This window comes from Sorex fumeus, unplaced genomic scaffold (genome assembly GCF_029834395.1).
Source record: "Sorex fumeus unplaced genomic scaffold, SorFum_2.1 ptg000122l, whole genome shotgun sequence".
Classification (NCBI taxonomy): domain Eukaryota; kingdom Metazoa; phylum Chordata; class Mammalia; order Eulipotyphla; family Soricidae; genus Sorex; species Sorex fumeus.
In genome coordinates, this window is record NW_026606179.1 from 9,183,008 (window position 1) to 9,204,211 (window position 21,204).

Consider the following 21,204-nt stretch of genomic DNA (forward strand, 5'->3'; position numbering starts at 1 on the left):
CTGGTGCTCCAGAAGCATCGCAGTCTTGGGCCCTGCCTGGTGTTGGTGTGCTGAGAACCCCTGGGAATGGACACCACACCAGGCCTGCAGTTCCCCCAGACACCACTTGGAAGGAACTCCCTCCCCAGTCTTATTTAAATGAAAAGCAGTTTTTGTTCCTTGGGGGGGATATGGGGGTCACACCTGGCTGTACTTAGGGATCACTCCTAGCTCTGTGCTCAGATCCCTTCCAGGCTTGGGAACCCTTGTGGTGCCGGATTGAACCCAGGGGGACTTCACGCAAAGCAAATGCCTTTACCCCTAATGTTTTAAAAACAAAGTACATGTGTGGACATGTAGTTAGGGTCTTGAAAGGACAGAGGTAGGCTGAGCTCTACTATAAAGCAACACAACCTGGGAGAGACCCAGAGTGGAGCCAGGGGCCAGTGGCTGAAGAAACTGAAGGGCCATTTACAGCTCAGCCCAGAGCCCGGCAAGACTGGAGGGGTTGCTGCTAGGGGCACCCCACACTGCACTCCAGGGATCCAGGAAGTGAGGCAGGCAATGAGGCCTGCCTGGTGCTGGCACAAAGAGAGATTCCAAGAGCTGAGGGAGACAGGGAGCCTCCCCGGTGACAAGCAGGTACCAGCTCCCAAGTGCCTTTCCCTTTCTCCCACCCCCGTCCTAACAGTCACAGATTATCTGGGCCAGAGAGGGCACTGGAGTTGGGGGAGGCGAGTTGTAGGCAGGATGCCTGGGTTTAGTCCCTGGCACTGTTTGGGACCCCAAGAATGGCCACCAGCAGTGACCTCCTGAGCACAGAGCCAGCTGAGTTCCCCAAAAACAAAACAGAAGAAAAATAGTAACAGAATCGCTGTTGTGGGAGGAAGATCTCTGCTGATGAGGCAGAGACCACAACCTCATACCGAACTCCCAGCGCATGGCCTGACTCTGAGGGATCAAAGCATCTTTTCCCAGTGCTGGGGAGCCTCTGTTGGTTGGTTTGGTTTGACCACACCGACAATGCTCTGGGGTTACCCCTGGCTCTGTGCTCGGGGATCACTCCAGGCAGTGCTCCGGGGACCATATCGGATGCCGGGGATTGAACCTGGATCAGCTGTGAGCAAGGCAGGTGACTCAATCCCATTAACTGTATCAGTCATTGAGAATCACTGTAGGAATAATGACACTGGCCACCGAGGGAAGTGGCCCCACGCTGGGACTCTCCTTCCTGGCTGACCATCTTCTTGTCCCCTGTGTGCAGTGAATTCTAGAGGAAAAGATGCCAGAAAATGGTAGGCGGTGGACAAGACACCGGAAAGGGGTGTCTGATGCTCCTGGGAAAGTTATTTTTATTAGATGATGGAGGTGGGCGTCAATGGCATCCTTGTGTTAATCAAATCCGTGTTGATCCGATCCATTTATATGGAATCACTGCAATCTGACTGCTGGTAGCAGCCCACACCACCACCCGACCATAGAATCACCAGTCTCGATTCTGCCTCTGCATTCTCTCAAGTAGGAGACACCCTTTTTCTCCTTTCTCAGCCTCGTCCCTGTACTGGGGGCATCGGAGCTCCAGGAGGTCCTGCGGCAGCAGCCCCAGTTTGTGCCCTGCAGTCCCAGTCCAGAAGCCCAGCCCACCCTGTGCTTTCCTTAGAGGGCGGGGCCCGGGCAGCTGCACCCTCCTCACCCTCCCCCGCCATCTGATGGGTTTTATTTTTTTGGTTAGGGGGCCACACTGGGCAATGCTCAGGGGTTAATCCTGGCCCCCCAGATGTCCCTGGGCTGTCCCTCTCCTAGAGGCACCTCCTTTGCACTGTGGGGCTGGAGTGACAGTACCGCGGGAAGGGTGCTTCACCAGGAGTGATTCCTAAGCACAGAGTCAGGAGTGACTAACTCCTGAGTATTGTTGGGTATAACAAAAACAAAGAAACTTGATCACTTGCCATCCCGTTACTCATCGATTTGCTCGATGGGGCGCCAGTAATGTCTCCATTCGTCCCTGTCACTGTCACGTGCTAATGTAGCCCAATGGCGTCTGCTCGTTCTAGGAACACGAAGAGCCTCAAACCGGTCTTTCAGGGTCTTGACAAAAAAGTCTGACAAAAACAAAGAAACAAACAAATCAAAACCAAACCCCTTGCTTTGAATTCTCCATGCCCAGGTGAACAATCTCAGAAACTGCTGAACTGTGCAGTGACTGTGTCACGTGAAGCCTGAGTGTCCGCAGGGAGGCATCTGTGGGGAAGCCCGTCCTGGCCACTCCAGAACCCTCCTCCCGCGTTTCTGACGGGGCCTCTGTGGGTGAGGGCAGGGTGTCCTGTGTGCTGAGGCCTCCTGCTAGGGGCTGTCTCTGCTCCCACCCAGGGGCACAGACAGAGGCTTGCAGAGAAGTGCCTCAGCCCTGACCCAGAGCTGTCTGGCAAGGGGCTTGAGGGGCTGCGCAGTGAGAGGGGAGAGCGTCTGTTTGAGCCCGTGGGACTGGCTCTGGGCTCAGTGTGGGATGAAACATTTGCCTCATGTGTGGCCGACCTGGGTTCGATCCCCACCACCACATGGTCCCCTGAGCATCGGCTGGGGATGACTTCGAAGTATAGGGCCAGGAGCGACCCCTGAGAATGACCCAGCATGACAAAAATTGCCCCTCTCCAAAAACAACTGGAGGAGAAAACCCAAATGACAGGAAGATGGAGCCAGATAAAGCCTCATCAAACCAACTTCCCTAAAGTGAAGATTTGGGCCTGCAAACTGACCGACTGACCAAGAAAATGTCTCCAGGAAGACATTTTCTAGGCCTTTTGTTTAAAGCAGAAAGTTCTGATCTTGACGTGGAAGCAAGAGACCCAGGGACTTAGGAAAAAAAATCAGATGAGCAACCAGAATTTGGAACAAAGCACCATGTTTTAGGAGAGAAGGTGGTATTGCATTAACAAATCAGGTTCTACTCACAAGGTTATTTGTTTTATTTTGAGGCCACATCTGGCAGTACTCAGGGCTGACTCTTGACTCTGCACTCAGGGGTCACTCCTGGATGGCTCAGGAGACCCTCTGGGGTGCTGGGCATCAAGTACCTTAACCCAGGACTGTGGTCCCAGCCCTCCCACAACACATTTTGTCTTAGTGGGAATTGTTCTGAGATCACACAGAGGAATGAGATGGAAAATCATTCATGGGGTTGGAGTGATAGCACAACGGATAGGGTGTTTGCCTTGTATGCAGCCAACCCAGGTTTGATTCCCAGCATCCCATATGGTTCCCCGAGCACTGCCAGGAGTAATTCTTGAGTGCAGAGCCAGGAGTAAACCCTATGCATTGCCGGGTGTGACTCAAAAAGAGAAAAATAAACAAACAAACAAATAAAATCATTCATGACGCGAATCCTATAAGCCAGGAAGAACGAAAATCAACATCTAGCAAAAGGTGTTTGGCAAAAGCTAATATCGCCTAACAGTCTATCTTATCTGATAGATTTAAAAATCACTTCGAGAAGAGACATCTTAGCAGGGAATTCTGGAGCTGGATGCGTGGCTATTAGATTGAAACAAAAATAACACCAGAAGCTGAATGAAAACAGAAGCAGGAAGTGTTTCTCACAGCAGAAAATGATTTCCTTGGCGTGCTGGAGAGAGACCCTTCTATATTTGGCCCTCACTGTTTAGGACAAACGGATCAGCGTCCCAGCGCTCTGCATGGGGATTTTCCATGTCTGTGGAAGCCGCAGGAAAAGGAATCCGGTCTGAAATGACGGGGCCAGAGCCTGGGATCCTCCAGCAATTGGCACCTTCAAGAAGAAGGGTATTCAGACCGGAATGATAGTACAGTGGAAAGGGCGCTGACCACGCATGCAACACACCTGGGTTTGATCTCCAGCACTCCATAGGGTACCCTGAGCACCGTCAGGAGTGATCCCTGAGCACCATTGGGTGTTGCCCCCAAACAAAACAAACCAGGAGGGTACCACAGAGCCACAAGGGGAGGGTAAAGACCCCACTTAGACCTCCTGGACTACTGAGCCACACTGCTACCTCTTTGCTTCTGAGGGGCTAAGACTGCTTGGAAGTTGGTCCTGGTGGTGCTCAGGGAGGGATCGTGGTGCTGGGGATGAAACCTGGGTTCCCGCATGCAGCGCCTGCACTCAGTCCTTTGACCTGTCACCCAGATCCCAGCTGCTACCTGCTGCCTCCAAACGGGATTGTTTCCACCTGCCAGAAACACCAGCGGGGAGCAGCCCTTTCTAAGGGAGATCTAGGGCTTCCTCCTGGTGCCTGGATCTGGCCACCCACTCACTTGCAGAAAGCAGCCTGAGGCAGTGTTATATATATTGCAAAACAATGATGCATTGGGAAGACCCCCATGAATGACAGCATTGTTCCCCGCCTTTCTCTCTCTCTTTCTAGGGGGCCTCGAACTGTACTCAGAGCTTAGTCCAAGGCTCTGTGCTCAGGCACCAGTTCTGGCGGCGCTTGGGAGACCATGTAGGGTGCTGGAGACCAAACTCCAGGTCGACCGCCAGCAAAAAAACTGCCTCTGCGCTATCCTATTGCTCCAGCCCGCTGCCATCTCAGTTTGTCAACCAAAACCATTCATTCTCCAGAAGATTCCATTTGCGCTGACCATGCAAAGGCTCCTCTCACTGCGCCGCTGCGCCCTCTACCGGAAGCAGCCGCTGTCTGCAGCCACCGGCTTGGAGATCCTCATTTTTTTTTTTTTTCAATGAACAGGGAACCAAGAGTCCACATTGCAATTTATTGTAGAAATTTGTATTATATGAACTCCATGTCACTTCCACTTGAAATTACACGGGCTTTGTGATTGCTTGATCAATAGAATACATTTTCTGAATCTGGGCCTTAAGAAAGTGTCAGTTTCTACTTCCTGGATCTTGAAACAGTCTTGTTGAGAGCTGATGGCAGTTGGGAATGAATTCTATTTCCCTGAGAGGGCCACGTGTAAAAGGTTCACTGTTAGATGGCACCTTAGGGCCCTCATCTTCCATATACATTCACAAGATGGTAGAAATGTATCTGAAGCCATTATGGGTTTTTCAGTCCAATTAATTCTCAGTAGCTACCACGGGCATGACTTTTTAATTTTTTTTCCACACAAAAATTTTTTTTATAGAAGCACCATGAGATATACCATTACAAAGTTGTTCATGATTGGGTTTCAGTCATACAACGTTCCACCGGCCATCCCTTAAATCTATTTTAATTCACAAACCAGTTTATTCATGGCATTGTACTAAGCCTTAATACACAGATGATGAAGACACGAAGCACCTTCATTATCCCCTCTTTTTTATAATGAAAAAATTTCGTATCCTAAGATACCTAAGATACCTTGATCTAATTTGGTGAAAAGGTTTTATTATTATTATTTTGATCCTCACTTTCTTGTTCCCCAGAAGAACTCCAGTTTTTTTTTTTTTTTTTTTGCTTTTTGGGTCACACTCGGCGATGCTCAAGGGTTACTCCTGGCTCTGCACTCAGGAATTACTCCTGGTGGTGCTCAGGGGACCATATGGGATGCTGGGAATCGAGCTGGGGTGGTCGCATGCAAGGCAAATGCCCTACCTGCTGTGCTATTGCTCCAGCCCCTTCAGGTTTGATCAAACCACCGTCCCTGGAAGTTTTTTTGGACCCAAGTGGGGGAAAAGGGAGGAGGGAGGTTAAAGAGCAAGAAAAAGCACTTTTCTTGCATGAGGCAGACATTGTACATGATTATCTGAGCATTGCGAGGTGTGACTGCTTGTTGCCTACTGACCAAGTAAAAGAATGCTTGATTTTTCATTCCCCCTTTGTCCTGCTCAAAGCTGGGCAAATTCCCAGTACAGGAGGTTTCAGTTTGGGGAAAATGCACCCTCGTAAATGATTTGTAAATGATGTATGAGGAACCACACAGTCTCTATGGATATGTCAAAACTGTGACAAAGCAGGCCGCTCCGACCGGTAGCATTGGGTCGAAAGGGTCACCAGGTGGCTGATCAACGGTGCATGGCTCTGTTCATTGTCCCATCCACTTTCCCACGTCCCATCCACTTTCCTTTCTTTTGGGTGGGCTGTGGAAACATACTTAAGTCTGTACCTATGCTCTGAATAAACGCACACACGCATTCATGCCATCTCCTGAATGATGGAACCCTGTGTGACTCGAGTGCTGATTTCACCCTGACGGCCCTCCCCTGGCTCGGCCCCGCAGCGCCAGACGCGGCAACTGCTGAATTCTGGCCCCAACACAAAATAAAACATTAAAAATAAACAAACAAAAAACAATTTATGGGGCTAGAGTGATAGCACAGTATGCAGGGTTCTTGCCTTGCACATAGCAAACCTGGATTCGATCCTCGGCATTCTATGTGGTCCCCCAAGCTCACTGGAGTGATCCCTGAGTGCAGAGCCAGGAGTAAACCCTGAGCACTTACAGGTGTGACCCCAAAACAAAACAGTTTACATTTGGATTAAATGACCTGACTTTGAATGAATATTTATTTTAGGATCTGGAGAGATAGTACAGGGGGTTAAGGCACTTGCCTGCAGGGCAACCAATTTGGGGCCTTGATCCCTGCCAGGAGCAATCCCTGAGCACAGGGTCAGCCTTGAGACCACCAGGTGTGGCTTAAAAACAAAACAAAGAATGAATGATTACTTACGGAATTAACTCTGTGTGTGTGTGTGTGTGTGTGTGTGTGTGTGTGTGTGTGTGTGTGTGTGTGTGTGCTCGTGCCAAAGTCAGCTGTGTGCAAGTCAAATTCCTTGATCCTGGTGCCATCTCCCCAATCTCACGCTGCTTCTTGGGGGGGCACTGTAGGACTGGGGATTGAGCCCAGGCCTCCTGCATGCAAACTGTTTGTCTCCAGCACCTGACCCTCTGCCATCACTATTCTTTTTTGTAAATTTATTGACCTAGGTTTTCTTTCCTTCACACTCACAAAGAGAGAGTGAGAGCGAGAGTGAGAGAGCAAGGGGGAGAGAGAGAGAGAGAGAGAGAGAGAGAGAGAGAGAGAGAGAGAGAGAGAGAGAGAGAAGAGAAATTTGTAATGTGACCCCCAGCAGAGAGAGTAGAAACGAAAAATAGGGAAATCGGAGCAGAGCGATACTGCAGAGGGGAGGGCCTTTGCCTTGCATGCAGCTGACCTGGGTTCGATCCCTGGCATCTCATAAGGGCTCCCAAGCACCACCAGGAGTAGTTCCTGAGTGCCGATTCAGGAGTAACTCCTCAGCATCACTGGGTGTGACCCAAAAAGCAAAAAAGGAAAAACAGGGAAAGCATGGCCTGAAGGCAGCCTGCTGCTGTGCAGAAGCTCTGCTTTGGGGACCCTCTCTGCCCACTCCCGGCATATCCTGGTGACACCCCCCAACCAGCAGACTGGGCAGCTGAACCCCCACAAGAGGGCTTTGTACAACACCAAGATCGTACCTACTGCTCCAGAGAGCTGATTGTTGTTCCCATGGGGATGCGATTTTCTGTTCAGAGCAAGTATCTGGCCCCCAGTGTGACTCTGAGCCCATAGTTTTGGGGTGCTTGTTGGGGTACTGTTTGCATGGGGCTGGAAGGCTGGTCTCTCTGCAGTGTCTGCCGCCTGTGGAGGTGAAAAATGGCTCCAGGTGGGGGAGAAGGAGAGATGTGGCTGCGAACATTGGATGCTTCTGAGCCTCTGGAGTGGCTGTTTGTCTCCTCCTGACCCTGGGCACAGGTCCACAGAGGCCCAGAGCTCTCCTGCGTTGTGTGCCTAGTACTGATTTCTGGGATGCTCCCCCTATACAGGAAGTATCAGCCTTGGGAACTGAGGTCGCTGTAACTTGTAATGTGTAACTTGTAAAGTACTGCAGGGGCCAGAGCAACAGCACAGCAGGGAGGGCGTTTGCCTTGAACACAGCCAACCAGTGTTCCATATAGTCCCCGGTGCACCACCAGGATTGATTTCTGAGCGCAGAGCCAGGAAGAACCTTGAGCATCTGAAAAGGGGGCAGCAGGTCAGACCAGTGTGGGAACCCCTGTCCCACCCTGTAGTGTATGGGGGAAGGGTGTGAGGGGAGCGGTTCAAGGCCAGAGCTTCCTGCCCAGCTGCGGTCACAGAAATGGGGACAGCGGGCAGAGGAAGTTTTGCAATTGGGCACACAGCGGGGAAAGCAGGACCTGTGGGGGTGTGGGGCCCTGGCCAGTGGGAGGAACAACCACCACCCCCTTGGCAGCTGGTCTTCAGGTGGTTTAGTTCCCTTAGCCTCAGTTTACCCCTTTCAAATAAATAAGCGGATAAGGGTTACACTCAGACTGGAGAGAGAACACAGGGGTTAAGGTGCTGGCCTGGCACACACCAACCCAGGTTCGATCCCTGGCACCTCACAGTCCATTTGGATCCCCAAGTTCCACTTGGAGTGATTCCTGAGAGCAGAGCCAGGAGTCACCCCTGAGCACTGCCAAGGGTATCCCCAAAGCTAACAGACCAATAAGCCAACTTCATTCTCCCGAGGAAAGGCCCAGGATCTGAAGGAGATGGACATCTGGCTCAGCTCTCCTGCACTGCGCTACATCGGAGAGTCGATGAACCCCTCTTGGCTTCTAGCCCTCCCCTGCAGAGAGACACATGCCTATCTGCCCACAGATGTGCTACGCATCCTAGCAGCTCCACAGCTGTATCTGAGGCCACAGGAAGCCACCCAGCGGGGACAGGGATTCCTAAGAATCAGCCCTGAGCCACAGAAGGCATGGACAGTGGGGAGAGAGGGCAGCGCTGGAGCAGAGCTCAGACCTTCTCACAAGCCCGCTGGCCTCTGCCATTGCATCACCCGACTTCCTCTTGCCCCAGCTGTGAAAGCTACAGGGGTGAAGTCTATTTCAACAGACAAGCTGCCCTTGCAGGTGGTAGAGTGGGGGCTGCCTGAAGGAACCGTCTGTTCCACATGGACCAGCTGCCCCGTCTCCCATGTCCTTTCTCTGGGACCCCTGTGCCCTGTGCCCCGGCCAGGGATGGCCTCTGGCTCCTGGTCACCTACCTGGAAGAACTGGGAGCCACAGAGCTCAAAAAGTTCAAGTTCTGCCTGGGGCCAGCCTCAGCACAAGGGCCCAGGGGGATTGCCTGGAGCTGCCTGGAGACCGCAGGGCCTCTGGAGGTGGCCCAGCTGCTGGTTACCCACTGTGGGGAGCAGGGGGCCTGGCTGAGGGCCCTGAACATCTTTGAGCAGATCAACAGGAAGGACTTATGGGAGAAAGGCCAGAGAGAGGAGCTGGTGAGCGGTAAGGAGGGGATGGACCCCCAGGACTGCCCTCACCATCCTGTCCCTCCCTTTACCCTTGGCTGAGCTCAGTGGACACCGGCTGAGAGATGTCCCTCCCTTGTCTGTGATATCTGGTGGGCAGATGCTGCATGGATGGGTTGGTGGATGGATGGAGGGTGGATAGTAGATGGGTGGATGGGTGGATGGTGGATGGATGAGGAGTAGTTGGATGGGTGGGTGGGTGGGTGGGTGGGTGAGTGGATGGAAAGATGGATGGTGCATGGGTGGATGGATGGATCGTGGGTGTGTGGATCGATGGCTGGTAAGCATGTAAGTGAGTGGGCAGATGAGACAGGATTGAGGTGTGAAGGATAGGGAGGAACCCAAGCTGACACAGAGCTTCCTGATGGGGGGATTTATTCAGTGGCTGGAGGTGCCAATCACCCTAGTAGGTACCCAGGTGGGAGAGTGGATTCTGAAAAGCAAGGGCTCTCCAGGATCATGTGAGGGGCTACCCGAACAGCCTGGGGCGCAGATGGGAAACAATCACGTGGACAATTTGCTGTAATAGCAGCTGACGTGATGAAGCGCTCATCAGATCTGAGCTTGCTGACTCCCAAAATGTCTCCAGATACTGCATCCTTGCTGAGGAGCCAGTTAGCATGTCCTCTGGGAGTCTTATCTGGAACCCCAAGAAAAGGTGAGTCATGAGTCACGTGTTTGCTATGATGCATATACCACCTCTCCATCAAAGAAATAAAATCCCCCCCCCCCAATAAGACCGTTGTTTAATATCTGCACATAGAGAAGTCTGGGAGTGGGAATTCTTGTGGCTGGTTAACAGCCCCTCCCGTTGATCATCGATTTGCTCGAGCGGGCCCAGTAACGTCTCCATTGGAGACTTTGTTGTTACTGTGTCTGGCATATCGAATACGTCACGGGGAGCTTGCCAGGCTCTGCCGTGCAGGCGAGATACTCTCGGGAGTTTGCCGGGCTCTCCAAGAGGAGCGGAGGAATCGAACTCGGGTCGGCCATGTTGGCTGCGTGCAAGGCAAACGCCCTACCGCTGTGCTATCGCTCCAGCAGCATCCTCGGGGCCCTAAACTTCTTAGGCCAGAGCGATAGTACAGTGGGGAGAGTGTTTTCCTTGCACACGGCTGACCAGGTTCTATCTCCAGCACCCCATACTCTGTCCCCTGCATGGTCATACCCTGTGGTTTTCAGCCCTCGTTCTGCTTCCCATGAGAAGGTAAACTCTTTTTATTGTTGGTAAGGGCTTGGGCCCATACCAACTGCGGTGCTCAGGGATGACTCCTTGTTTTGTGCTCAGGGATCACTCCTGGTAGGGCTCAGGGGACATATGGGTTGCTGACGATCAACCCTGGGTTAACTGCTTGCAAGGCCAGCACTGTCCCCCAGCTCTCATCTCTAGCCCCTGGAACAAAAGCCCTTTCTGTGGAAGGAAGTCCCTGTCCTGCTTATAATAATTATTATTGTTATTATTATTTTTTTATTATTATATTTTAATTTTGGCCTATACCCTGCTGTGCTCAGCACTTACTCCCAGATCTCCTGGAGGGCTGGGGGACCATATGGGGTGCTGGGGAACCAAATTGGGTCAGCCACGAGCAAGGCCAGCGCCCTCCCTGCTGTCTTACATCTCAGCGCCGTTCTAGCCTCTTTTGAGAAGTGGGCACAGGACACAGTTGGCATTCCCACTTGAACATCCACTGATGCGACTGTCGCCTCCCACCCTCCACAACCCCCAGATCCCCGCGAGACGTACCGGGACCAGGTGCGCCGCCGCTTCCGGCTGATGCAGGATCGCAACGGGCGCCTGGGCGAGTGCGTGAACCTGAGCCAGCGCTACACGCGGCTGCTCCTGGTCCAGGAACACGCCACCCCACTGCTGGCGCAGCAGACGCTGCTGGGCACAGGCCGCGGGCACGTGCCGGCCGCCGGCCGCCAGGCCAGCCTCATCTGCATGGAGGCGCTCTTCGAGCCGGACGAGGCGCGGCCCGAGCCGCCCTGCACTGTGGTCCTGCAGGGGGCGGCCGGCATGGGCAAGTCCATGCTGGCGCACAAGGTGATGCTGGACTGGGCCGACGGGCGCCTCTTCCAGGACAGGTTCGATTACGTCTTCTACATCAACTGCCGCGAGCTGAACCAGGGCGCTGCCCCGCGCAGTGCCCGTGACCTGTTGTCCGAGCTGCGCGCACCCTTCCCGGAGTTGCTGCGCGCGCCCGAGCGGCTCCTGTTCATCATCGACGGCTTCGATGAGCTCCAGCCCGCCCTCCACGACGCCCGTGGGCCCCCGGAGCTGGGCTGGGAGCAGAAGCAGCCCCCCGCGCTGCTGCTTGGCAGCCTGATGAGGAAGGAGCTGCTACCCGAGGCATCTCTGCTCGTCACCACGCGGCCCACGGCCCTGGAGAAGCTGCAGCGTCTGCTGCAGCAGCCCCGGCACGTGGAGGTGCTGGGCTTCTCGCCGCAGGAGCGGGAGGAGTACTTCCACAAGTACTTCCTCGACGCGGAGCAAGCTGGCCTGGCCTTCCGCCTGGTGCGGGACAATGAGCCGCTCTTCACCCTCTGCTTTGTGCCGCTGGTGTGCTGGGTGGTGTGCACGTGCCTCAAGCAGCAGCTGGAGGCCGGTGGGCTCCTGAGACAGACCTCCCGGACCACCACGGCTGTCTACCTGCTCTACTTCCTCACCCTCATGCAGCCCAAGTCCGGTGCTACCGCCGCACCGCAGCCACCTCCCAACCTAAGGGGACTCTGCTCGCTGGCGGCCAGCGGTCTCTGGAGCCAGAAAATCCTGTTCGAGGAGCAGGACCTGCGCCAGCACGGCCTCGACGGGGCGGACGTGTCGTCCTTCCTCAATATGAACATCTTCCAGAAGGACATCGACTGTGAGAAGTTCTACAGCTTCATCCACCTGAGTTTCCAGGAGTTCTTTGCGGCCATGCACTACCTGCTGGCCGGGGCAGATGCGCTGGATGGGGCGCACGGGGCATGCGGGAGCAGCTCGCCAGTGCACAGGCTGCTGGCCGAGTACGGCCTGTCGGAGCGGAGCTTCCTGGCGCTCACCGTGCACTTTCTCTTCGGGCTCCTGAACGAGGATCTGCAGGGTGCTCTGCAGAGGAGCTTGGGCTGGACCGCGTCCCCCCACGGCGTCCGCGCACAGCTGCTGGCATGGATCCGCGCCAAGGCGCAGAGCGACGACGGCACGCTGCAGCGCGGCTCCCTGGAGCTCTTCAGCTGCTTGTACGAGATCCAGGAGGACGCCTTCATTCAGGAGGCCCTGAGCCCCTTCCAGGTGGTGGTGGTCAGTGACATCACCACCAACATGCAGCACGCCGTGTCGTCGTTCTGTGCGCGCAGCTGCCGGAACCTGGTGGTCCTGCACCTGTACGGCGCCGCCTATGGGGCAGACGCGCAGAACCCGCAGGAACGCTGCCCGCAGTGAGTATCTGGGAGTGCGACCCGCAAGGAGTGTCCAGGTGCGCCCCCCTCAGGGAGTGTCCGGGCACCCAACCCAAACCATTAGACCTGGATGGTATGGGGCCACAGTTCTTTCCTTTTCTTTTCTTTTCTTTGCTTTTTTTGGGTCACACCTGGCAACGCACAGGGATTATTCCTGGCTTTGCACTCAGAAATTACTCCTGGCAGTGTTCAGGGGACCATATGGGATGCTGGGAATCGAACCTGGGTCGTTCGTGTGCAAGGCAAACGCTCTACCCGCTGTGCTATTGCTCCAGCCCCTCATTTCTTTTTTTAATTGAATCGCCATAAGATACACAGTACGAAAACATTGTTCATACAATGTTCCAATAGGGGAACACAGCTCTGTTTTTGTTTTGAAATTACAATTTTTTTTTTTTTGCTTTTTGGGTCACACCCAGCGATGCACAGGGGTTACTCCTGGCTCATGCACTCAGGAATTACTCTGGCAGTGCTTGGGGGACCACGTGGCATGTTGGGAATCGAACCCGGGTTGATCGCGTGCAAGGCAAACGCCCTACCCGCTGTGCTATTGCTCCAGCCCCGAAATTACATTTTTTTTATTGGAGGTTTCAAAGGGAAGGAGGGAGAGTAAGTGGGAGAGTGGAGAGTAACCTGCTCAAGAGAGAGCCCAGGCTTCTCGAAGGGTGGAGAGAGCACCTACACACATCCCAGCATTAAACAGGAAAGCATGAAAATATACATCTCAAGAGGGAAGACCTGGGCGCAGTTGTGCTCAGGCACCGCATGCACTCGGCCACATGGGCACAGGCAGCACATGGGCTTGGGCAGCATATGCGCCTATTTTTTTTTTATGTTTTAGTTTTGGGGCCACAACAGGCAATGCTCAGGAATGGGGGGGCTCCGGGTGTGTGGGGGGAACATATGGGCTGCAAGGGATCGAAGCCCTGTAGGTGGCATGCATGGTCGGCGCCTACCTGCTGGACTCTGTCCTGCCTAGAGTCCTTGCTCTGCACACATGTTGCTCTAGGCTTGACTCACTGCACTGCGAATAGCATGGGACTAAAATGAAGAGAGAGAAAAAAAAAGTGCACAGTGCGTGAGGACACACCAGGGACAAATGTCATTGTTGTGGGCGACCCAATCTGTCCTCTCTCCCCGACGCAGCCCCGAGAGGAGTGTCCTGCCTGCCGCCTATGGTGAGCAGCTGGCAGAGGCTCTGAGCACCAACCCGGGCCTGCTGGAGCTGGCGCTCTACCGCACCGCGCTGGGGAACCAAGGGGTGAGGCTGCTGTGTCAGGGGGTGCGGCACCCCAGCTGCAGACTCCAGAACCTGCGGTGAGTCTGGTGGCCCGGGAGCTCCCATGGTTCTCTCCCAGGCAGGGGGAGCATGGGAGGATCTCACCCAGAAAGAGCTTACGGGCAGGGGAGGGGCAGCAAGCTGGTGCAGGGCCCCTCACACACTGCCCAGAGTGATCTCCGATCGCAAGAGCCCTCCAACCTCCCACCAAGAAGGAACAAAGAAAAAAGAAAAAGGTGAAGGGTTTGTTTGCCCTGGATGCTCATTGAAAAGGACAAAAACTGGAGAATGGAGCAGTAGTACAGAGGATAGGGTGCTTGTCTTGCACACGGCTGACTGGGTTCGATCCTGGCATCCCATTTGGTCCCCAGAGTACACCCAGGAGTAATCCCTGAGAGCAGAGCCAGGAGTAACTAAACCCTGAGCACTTGCCAGGTATGACCCAAAACCAAAATTATTATTTTTTTTTAAAAGGCAGAAATTGCCCTGGGAGTACAGAGGTAGCACCTGGCCCCAAGGAGAGGCCCCCCAAAGGGAAAGAGAAAGGGAGGGTGACCGACAACACACGGGGACAGGATTATCCCGATGCTAGGCATAGCCCTGACTTGCCTCTCTTGTCCCATGCAGGTTGAAGCGCTGTGGGCTCCCGGCTGCCGCATGCCAGGACCTGGCAGCTGCCCTGGTCGCCAACAACCACCTGCTCAGGGTGGACCTGAGCAGCAATGGCCTGGGGCTGGCGGGCGCAAAACTGCTGTGTGAGGGGCTCCGGCACCCCAGCTGCCGACTCCAAATGCTCCAGTGAGACCCTTGCCTCTCCCTCACTTGGGAGGCTGTTCAATCCCTGGCACCACATAGGATCCCCCAAGCCCCACCAGGAATGATCCCTGAGCACAGCTGGGTGTGACCCCAAACCCATAAATAACAATGATTGGGCCAGAGCGATAGGACAGTGGGCAAGACAGTTGTCTTGCACATGGCTGACCTGAGTTTGACCTCCAGCATCCTATATGGTCCCCTGAGTCCTCCAAGAGTGATCCCTGAACACAGAGCCAGGAGTAAGCCCTTAACACTGTCAGGTGTGTCCCCCAAAAAAACCCTAATTAGGGGCTGGAGCGATAGCACAGCGGGTAGGGCGTTTGCCTTGCACGCAGCCAACATGGCCGACCCAGGTTCGATTCCCAGCATCCCATATGGTCCCCCAAGCATTGCCAGGAGTAATTCCTGAGTGCATGAGCCAGGAGTAACCCCTGAGCATCGCAGGGTGTGACCCAAAAAGCAAAAAAAAAAAAAAAAAAAAAAAAAAAAAAAACCCTAATTAAAAATAAAAAATATCACTAATAAAAATTTTTTAAAAATGTTTAAACTAGAAAAAATATTTAAAAAATAAGGGGCTGGAGAGATAGCACTGCGGGTAGGGCATTTGCCTTGCACGTGGACAACCCGGGTTCGATTCCCAGCATCCCATATGGTCCCCTGAGCACAGCCAGGAGCAACTCCTGAGTGCAGAGCCAGGAATAACCCCTGTGCATCGCCAGGTGTGACCCCCCCAAAAAAAAAAACAAAAAGGAAAAAAAAATAATGGGTCCAGAGCGATAGTACGGCAGGGAGGGAATTTGCCTTGCATGCAGCTGACCCTGGTTCAACTCCTGTCATCCTATATGTTCCCCAAGCATAGCCAGGAGTAACCCCTGAGCATCACCAGGTGTGACCAAAAAGAAGAGAGAAACTAATAATAATGTCAGACACGGACATGACATGGGGACATGACACGGAGGTCAGGGCACTGGCCTTGCATGTACAGTAGACCCCAGTTTCATCCCCAGCACCCCATAGGGTCCCCCAAAATCACCAGGAGTGAGCTGAGCCCTGAGCACCATTGGCTGTGGTCCAAAACAAACTCACAAAGAGCAACAGGAAAACCATAGGAAAGCATGCCAGGGAGCGATGGAGACCAGCAAATGCAGAATTAGATTCTGGGGTCTGACCTAAACCACCATGCCCTGCTCAGTGAAACCCTGGCACTGCATGGCTTTGCTCAGTCTCCTTAGCAAGATGCTCCCTGCACTCACGACCACATCCTGCTCCTCCTCCTCACCTCATGGTTCTTTGCTCCGAGGTTGCGGAAGTGCCAGCTGGAAGCCGAGGCCTGCCTGGAGGTGGCATCTGTGCTCAGTACCAGCCGCCATCTGCTGGAACTGGACCTGACGGGGAACCCTCTGAAAGACTCTGGGTTGCAACTGCTGTGCCCGGGTCTGAGGCATCCCCTCTGCAGGCTGCGGATCCTGTGGTGAGTTCAGAGGTCACATCCTCCTCCTCCTTAGCAACACTGGGCAGGGTGTGTTGAAGAGCTGCTGGGTGTGGCCCGAGACTGAAACCAAAGGAGGGGGCACTGAGTGTTTCCTAGGCTCTGATACTTGTGGTTTACTTGTGGTTTATTTGTGGTTCTCCAGCTGCAGTGGTGGGTCAGCACCCATCTATGGGGCAGATTCGTGGCAGGAGGCGCTCACTCCCTCACTGCCAATATGGACACAGAGGCCAGAGCCACAGGCCTCCTAGAGCCAGTGGGCACAGAGACGGTACAGGGGATAGAAAGCAGCTGCCTCATGGGTCCAGAGTTGGTGCAGAGTAAGGCACTTGCCTTCCATGCAGCCAACTAGGTGTGACCCCACTACCAACAAAACAAAACAAAGCAAAAATGAAGAAAAGAGGTGCTGGACGATGGGACTCGAGCCCAGGCACCGACACTAGGGTTGGTCCTGGTATCACATACCCCTGAGCATCATCTGGGATGACCCCTGAGCACAGAGCCAGGAGGAAGTCAGGGGTGCCCACAGCCCCCTCGACCCGCCCCTTGGAGCTCAGCTAGAGAGAAAACACTAGCCAGGTGAGCACCGGGTCTCCCCAGGTTGAAGATCTGTCACCTCACGGCAGCGGCCTGTGAGGACCTGGCATCCGTGCTGGGTGCAAGCCCCAGCTTGGTCGAGCTGGACCTGAGCCTGAATGAACTGGGGGACCCCGGTGTGCTGCTGCTCTGCGAGGGCCTCAAGCACCCCCAGTGCCGACTGCAAACTCTCCGGTGAGTTCCCCTGCCTGCCCCCACCAGCCCCCTCCCCGCTTTTCCCTACAGCAACAATAGCATTCAGCCCCTGTTATTTGGGGCTCCAGGGAACCCCAGGACTCAGAGTGAACCTGTTTTCTTGGTTTCCAACCTGGCCCTGATAAGGTCCCGGGGCTGGAGAGATTCAGCACGGTATAAAACGCTTGCTGTGCTGACAGCCCACTTGGGCCAGATCCCACAGAGGCTCCCCTGAGCACAGAGCTGGGACTGAGTCCCGAAAACAGAGCCGGGGTGAGCCCTGAGAATAGATCTGGGAGTGAGGCACAGAGCCAGGAGTCAGCCCTGAGCACAGATGTGGAAGTGAGGCCTGAGCACAGAGCCAGGAGTCATCCCTGAGCACAGAGCAAGGAGTACTGCAGGGGTGGCTGGACCTCAGGAATGTGCCCGGAGCAGAGAAGAATTCCTATGTCTTTCCTTCACTCCCAGAATCACCCCTGAGGGTGCTGAGGAGAATCACCCCTGAGAGTGCTCAGGAGAACATATGGGGTGTCGAGGTCAAACCTAAGTTGATGTGTACACGCCAGGGCTGTGTAAGCTGTGTGCTGTGTCCCAGGACCTGCTTCATGTCTTTTGGGGCCAAACTGGGTGATACTGGGCTCCTGGATACTCCGAGCTCACTGCTTGCGTGGGGCAGTACTGAGCCCCTGGATACTCCTGGATTCTCTGGGCTTCAGTCTTGTGCTCTCCCAGCAGTGCTTAGGGATGGAACCTGACCTTGCAGACAAAGCACTGGAGTACCTCCTGTGCTTCTCTCTCCCTCTCAGGGGAAGGATCCAGGGTGCTCAGGAAGTGTGTGTGGGGAGCCCTCTGGCCAGCTTGGTGGTCAGTTCATTGCCAGGTTCCGGGGACATGGTGCTGCTGGGTCGTGCAGCCACGGGTGTTCCCATGGTTTCCTGGGGACCAGGTAGTGCTGGGATACTCGCCCCTGCCCCTCCAGCCCCAGCCCTTCCCATTCTGGCTTCCATAAGGTTCTCCCCCCTTCCCCCCCCCCCCCCACACACCCTGCCTGCTCCTGCTTGGGACTTCATTATCCTTCCGGGGGGCCGAGGCTCACGTAATGTCTCCAGTCAAGTCACCTGTCTTTGCAGATTGGGTATTTGCCGCCTGGGCTCTGAGGCGTGTGGGGGGCTCGCTGCTGTGCTCCAGGTCAACCCACACCTTCGGGAGATGGACTTGAGCTTCAACGACCTAGGGAATGAAGGCCTGAGGCTGCTGAGTGATGGGCTGACCCACCCCACCTGCAGGATACAGAAACTGTGGTGAGGGGAGCGCGGGGCGGGGTGGGGGGGCAATGGGCGACCACTTGTTGGGGGTTTCTCTCATTTTTTTCCTTTGGGCCACATCTGGTGATGCTCAGGGCTGACTTTCAACTCTGCACTCATGAATCACTCCTAGCAGTGCTCGGGGACCATACGGAATGCTGGGGATCGAACCCAGGTTCACTGCGTGCAAGGCAAATGCCCTCCCTGCTGTACTATTGCTTAGGCCCTGGGTTTCTCATTTTCTCATGCTGAGGGAGGCCTGGAGGGCAAGCCCAGCACTCCATGGTCCTGGGACAGTTTTGGTAGACCCCTGGAAAACACCAGCACTGCTTGGGGTCTCCCAAATGACCAAGAACAACAATGGTATTGAAAATAATGCTAATTATGTGTGAAGCAAACTCATAAGGAAGTACCATAGGTGACTTAGCAAAGTATTGTCAGTCCCATTTTTGTGTTTAGGGCCGTAGCCAACTAGCCAAGCTTAAGATGGCAAAATTAGTAAATTTTCCAGCTAGGCTTTCAATCCAGGGCTCACTGAATTTAAAACACACACACACACACACACACACACACACACACACACACACACACAATTGCATTACCGATCATGCTTTATGTGAGATGTATTATAAAATGCCATGACATTCTCCTTTGAATCTCTTCTCAGGATGACTTTCTAATTATGCTTGTAGAAAAGTAGGGTTTGTTTATTTGGTTTTGGGGCTACACCCGGTGGAATTACCAGAGTTCAGGAGTTACTCCTGGCTCTGTACTCAGGAATCACTCCTGGCAGTGCTCAGGAGACCCATATGGGATGCTGGGCATTGAACCCGGGTCGGCTTATGTAAGGCAAACACCCTACCTGACATACTATTGCTCTAGCCCAGGAAAGTCCATTTCCACTCTTTTGAGCCTCTGGAACCTTTGGGTGATAAAAATCCCACAGGCCCAGAGGTTCATTCTCAATTTGGCCTCTGAAGGGATCTTAAGGCGTCCCGCAACTCACTGCCACCACCAGGGGTCACCACTGAGCACAGAACTAGGAATAGGCCCTGAGTACCGTTGGGGGCTGAGGCCCAGGCCCACAGCCTCCTCCCAAATAAAGAACCACTGGCCAGGGAGTGCCTGCTTGGCCTAAAACCAACACACACCCACTTTGGACTCTGAGTTTTGATTTTTTTTTCTTTCTGGGTCACACCCGCTGATGCGATGCACAGGGATTACTCCTGGCTCATGCACTCAGGAATCACTCCTGGCGGTGCTCAGGGAACCATATGGGATGCTGGGAATCAAACCCGGGTCGACCATGTGCAAGGCAAACGCCCTACGCGCTGTGCTATCACCCTTCTTTTGATTTTTGACTTCTGGCTCTGTGGGCTGAGGAATTGCGGTCTGGCTTTGCAGACAGACAGACAGGCAGGCAGCATTGCGAGCTCTCCCTGCAGCTGACCAGCCATACTCAGGGCTGACTCCTGGCTCTGCACCGTGGAGGGTGCTGGGGATTGAGTCTGGATCAGCCACATGCAAGGCAAGCGCCCTCCCCACTGCCTTATGGCTCTGACCCCTGTTTCTGTGGGGGCTCTTCCAGCTGAAATCACGGCTGACTCCTAGCTCTGTGCTCAGGGCATATGTGGTGCTGGGGATTGAGCCAGGGTCAGCCATGTACAAAATTCCCGACTTGGTGCTTGGGCTCCTGGGGTTCGGGATGGATCTGTGAGCTGGGGGGACCCTCTGTGCTGCCCAGTCCACATTGCTGGACTTGTCTGCTTTGTTGCGGTCTCTGCTTTCCCGAACCCCACACCCACACCCTATGTTTCCACAGGCTGGACAGCTGTGGCCTCACTGCCAAGGCCGGTGAGCGTCTGTTTGGTGCCCTGGCGACCAGCCAGACCCTAAGGGAGCTTTACCTGACCAACAACGCCCTGGGGGACTCAGGGGTGCGGTCACTGTGCCGGGGGCTGAGGCTGTCCACCTGCAAACTCCGTGTGCTCTGGTGAGAGGGACGCTCATGCTGGGCCCCGGGTCTGGATAGAGGGACCAGCCAGGGCATGGGGACAGGGGGCCAAGCCCAGGGCCTGTGCTTCCCTCACAACTCCCCCCAGCAAGATGCAAAGTCTTGCGGGGTCTTTGCAGGTTAAGGGATCGGGGGTCTGCAGGAGCAGCTCCGGACTTCGTAGACAGAAAGGCAGCTTTGTGGACTCTCCCAGGTTGCCAACCTCATGTCCCTGTCCTCAGGAAGACTGCAGGGCCTCAGATGTAGCAGAGAGGGCTCTTGGCTTGCATGCACATCTGACCCAGGCTGGTCCCTCTACTGCCCCTAGGAGTGACCCCTGAGCATAGAGCTAAGAGTAACCTCCAAGCAGTACAGGGTGTGACTCAAAAACCAGAAACAGACAGAGGTAATAGCTACCTTGTGTTTTTGTTTCTTTTGCCTTGACTGGGGCCCCACCAAAACCACCCAGGGCTGATCCTGGCTCTGCACCCAGGGATCATTCCTGGCGGGCCTCATGGGGGGACACTGTGTGGTGGTGGTGGGGGGTCAAACCCTTGTCAAAGGCTGGAAGACAAGTGCCCTCCCTGCTGTCCTTGTCCTCTTTCTAGGATGCTGGTCCAGATTGACCTGAGCTAAGCCAGTGAGCAGGACACTTGCTTCGCAGGCAGCTGACCTGAAGTCACCCTGAGGTCAGGGTGGCACTGACCTCTTGTCCTCTAACCCCTGCAGGCTGTTTGGCATGAACCTGAGTAAGGCCACTCACAAGAGGCTGTCAGCGCTGCGCCTGGCTAAACCTTACCTAGACCTTGGGTGCTGATGGGCAGCCTAGTCCAGGGCTGAGAAATCCCAGGATAGTCCTGGCACACGTGGGACAA

The 21,204-nt window shown here is 54.5% G+C and overlaps 1 protein-coding gene across 1 annotated transcript; it reads left to right on the top strand.

The window, feature by feature from the left end:
• Window positions 1-8,882: 8,882 nt before the first annotated feature.
• NLRP12 (NLR family pyrin domain containing 12) lies at window positions 8,883-21,146 on the top strand. Its single transcript, XM_056137251.1, has 9 exons — window positions 8,883-9,216; window positions 10,967-12,656; window positions 13,824-13,994; window positions 14,584-14,754; window positions 16,073-16,243; window positions 16,862-17,032; window positions 18,163-18,333; window positions 20,159-20,329; window positions 21,059-21,146. Exons 1-9 carry the CDS (start codon window positions 8,883-8,885, stop codon window positions 21,144-21,146), a joined length of 3,138 nt encoding a protein of 1,045 aa, XP_055993226.1.
• The last annotated feature ends 58 nt before the right edge of the window (window positions 21,147-21,204 follow it).

Coding starts and splice junctions, on each gene's coding strand:
- NLRP12 (XM_056137251.1), top strand. CDS start 8,883: ATGGACCAGCTGCCCCGTCTCCCATGTCCTTTCTCTGGGACCCCTGTG. Junction 14,755..16,072: donor TGCCGACTCCAAATGCTCCA/GTGAGACCCTTG, acceptor CTTTGCTCCGAG/GTTGCGGAAGTGCCAGCTGG. Junction 16,244..16,861: donor TGCAGGCTGCGGATCCTGTG/GTGAGTTCAGAG, acceptor GGGTCTCCCCAG/GTTGAAGATCTGTCACCTCA.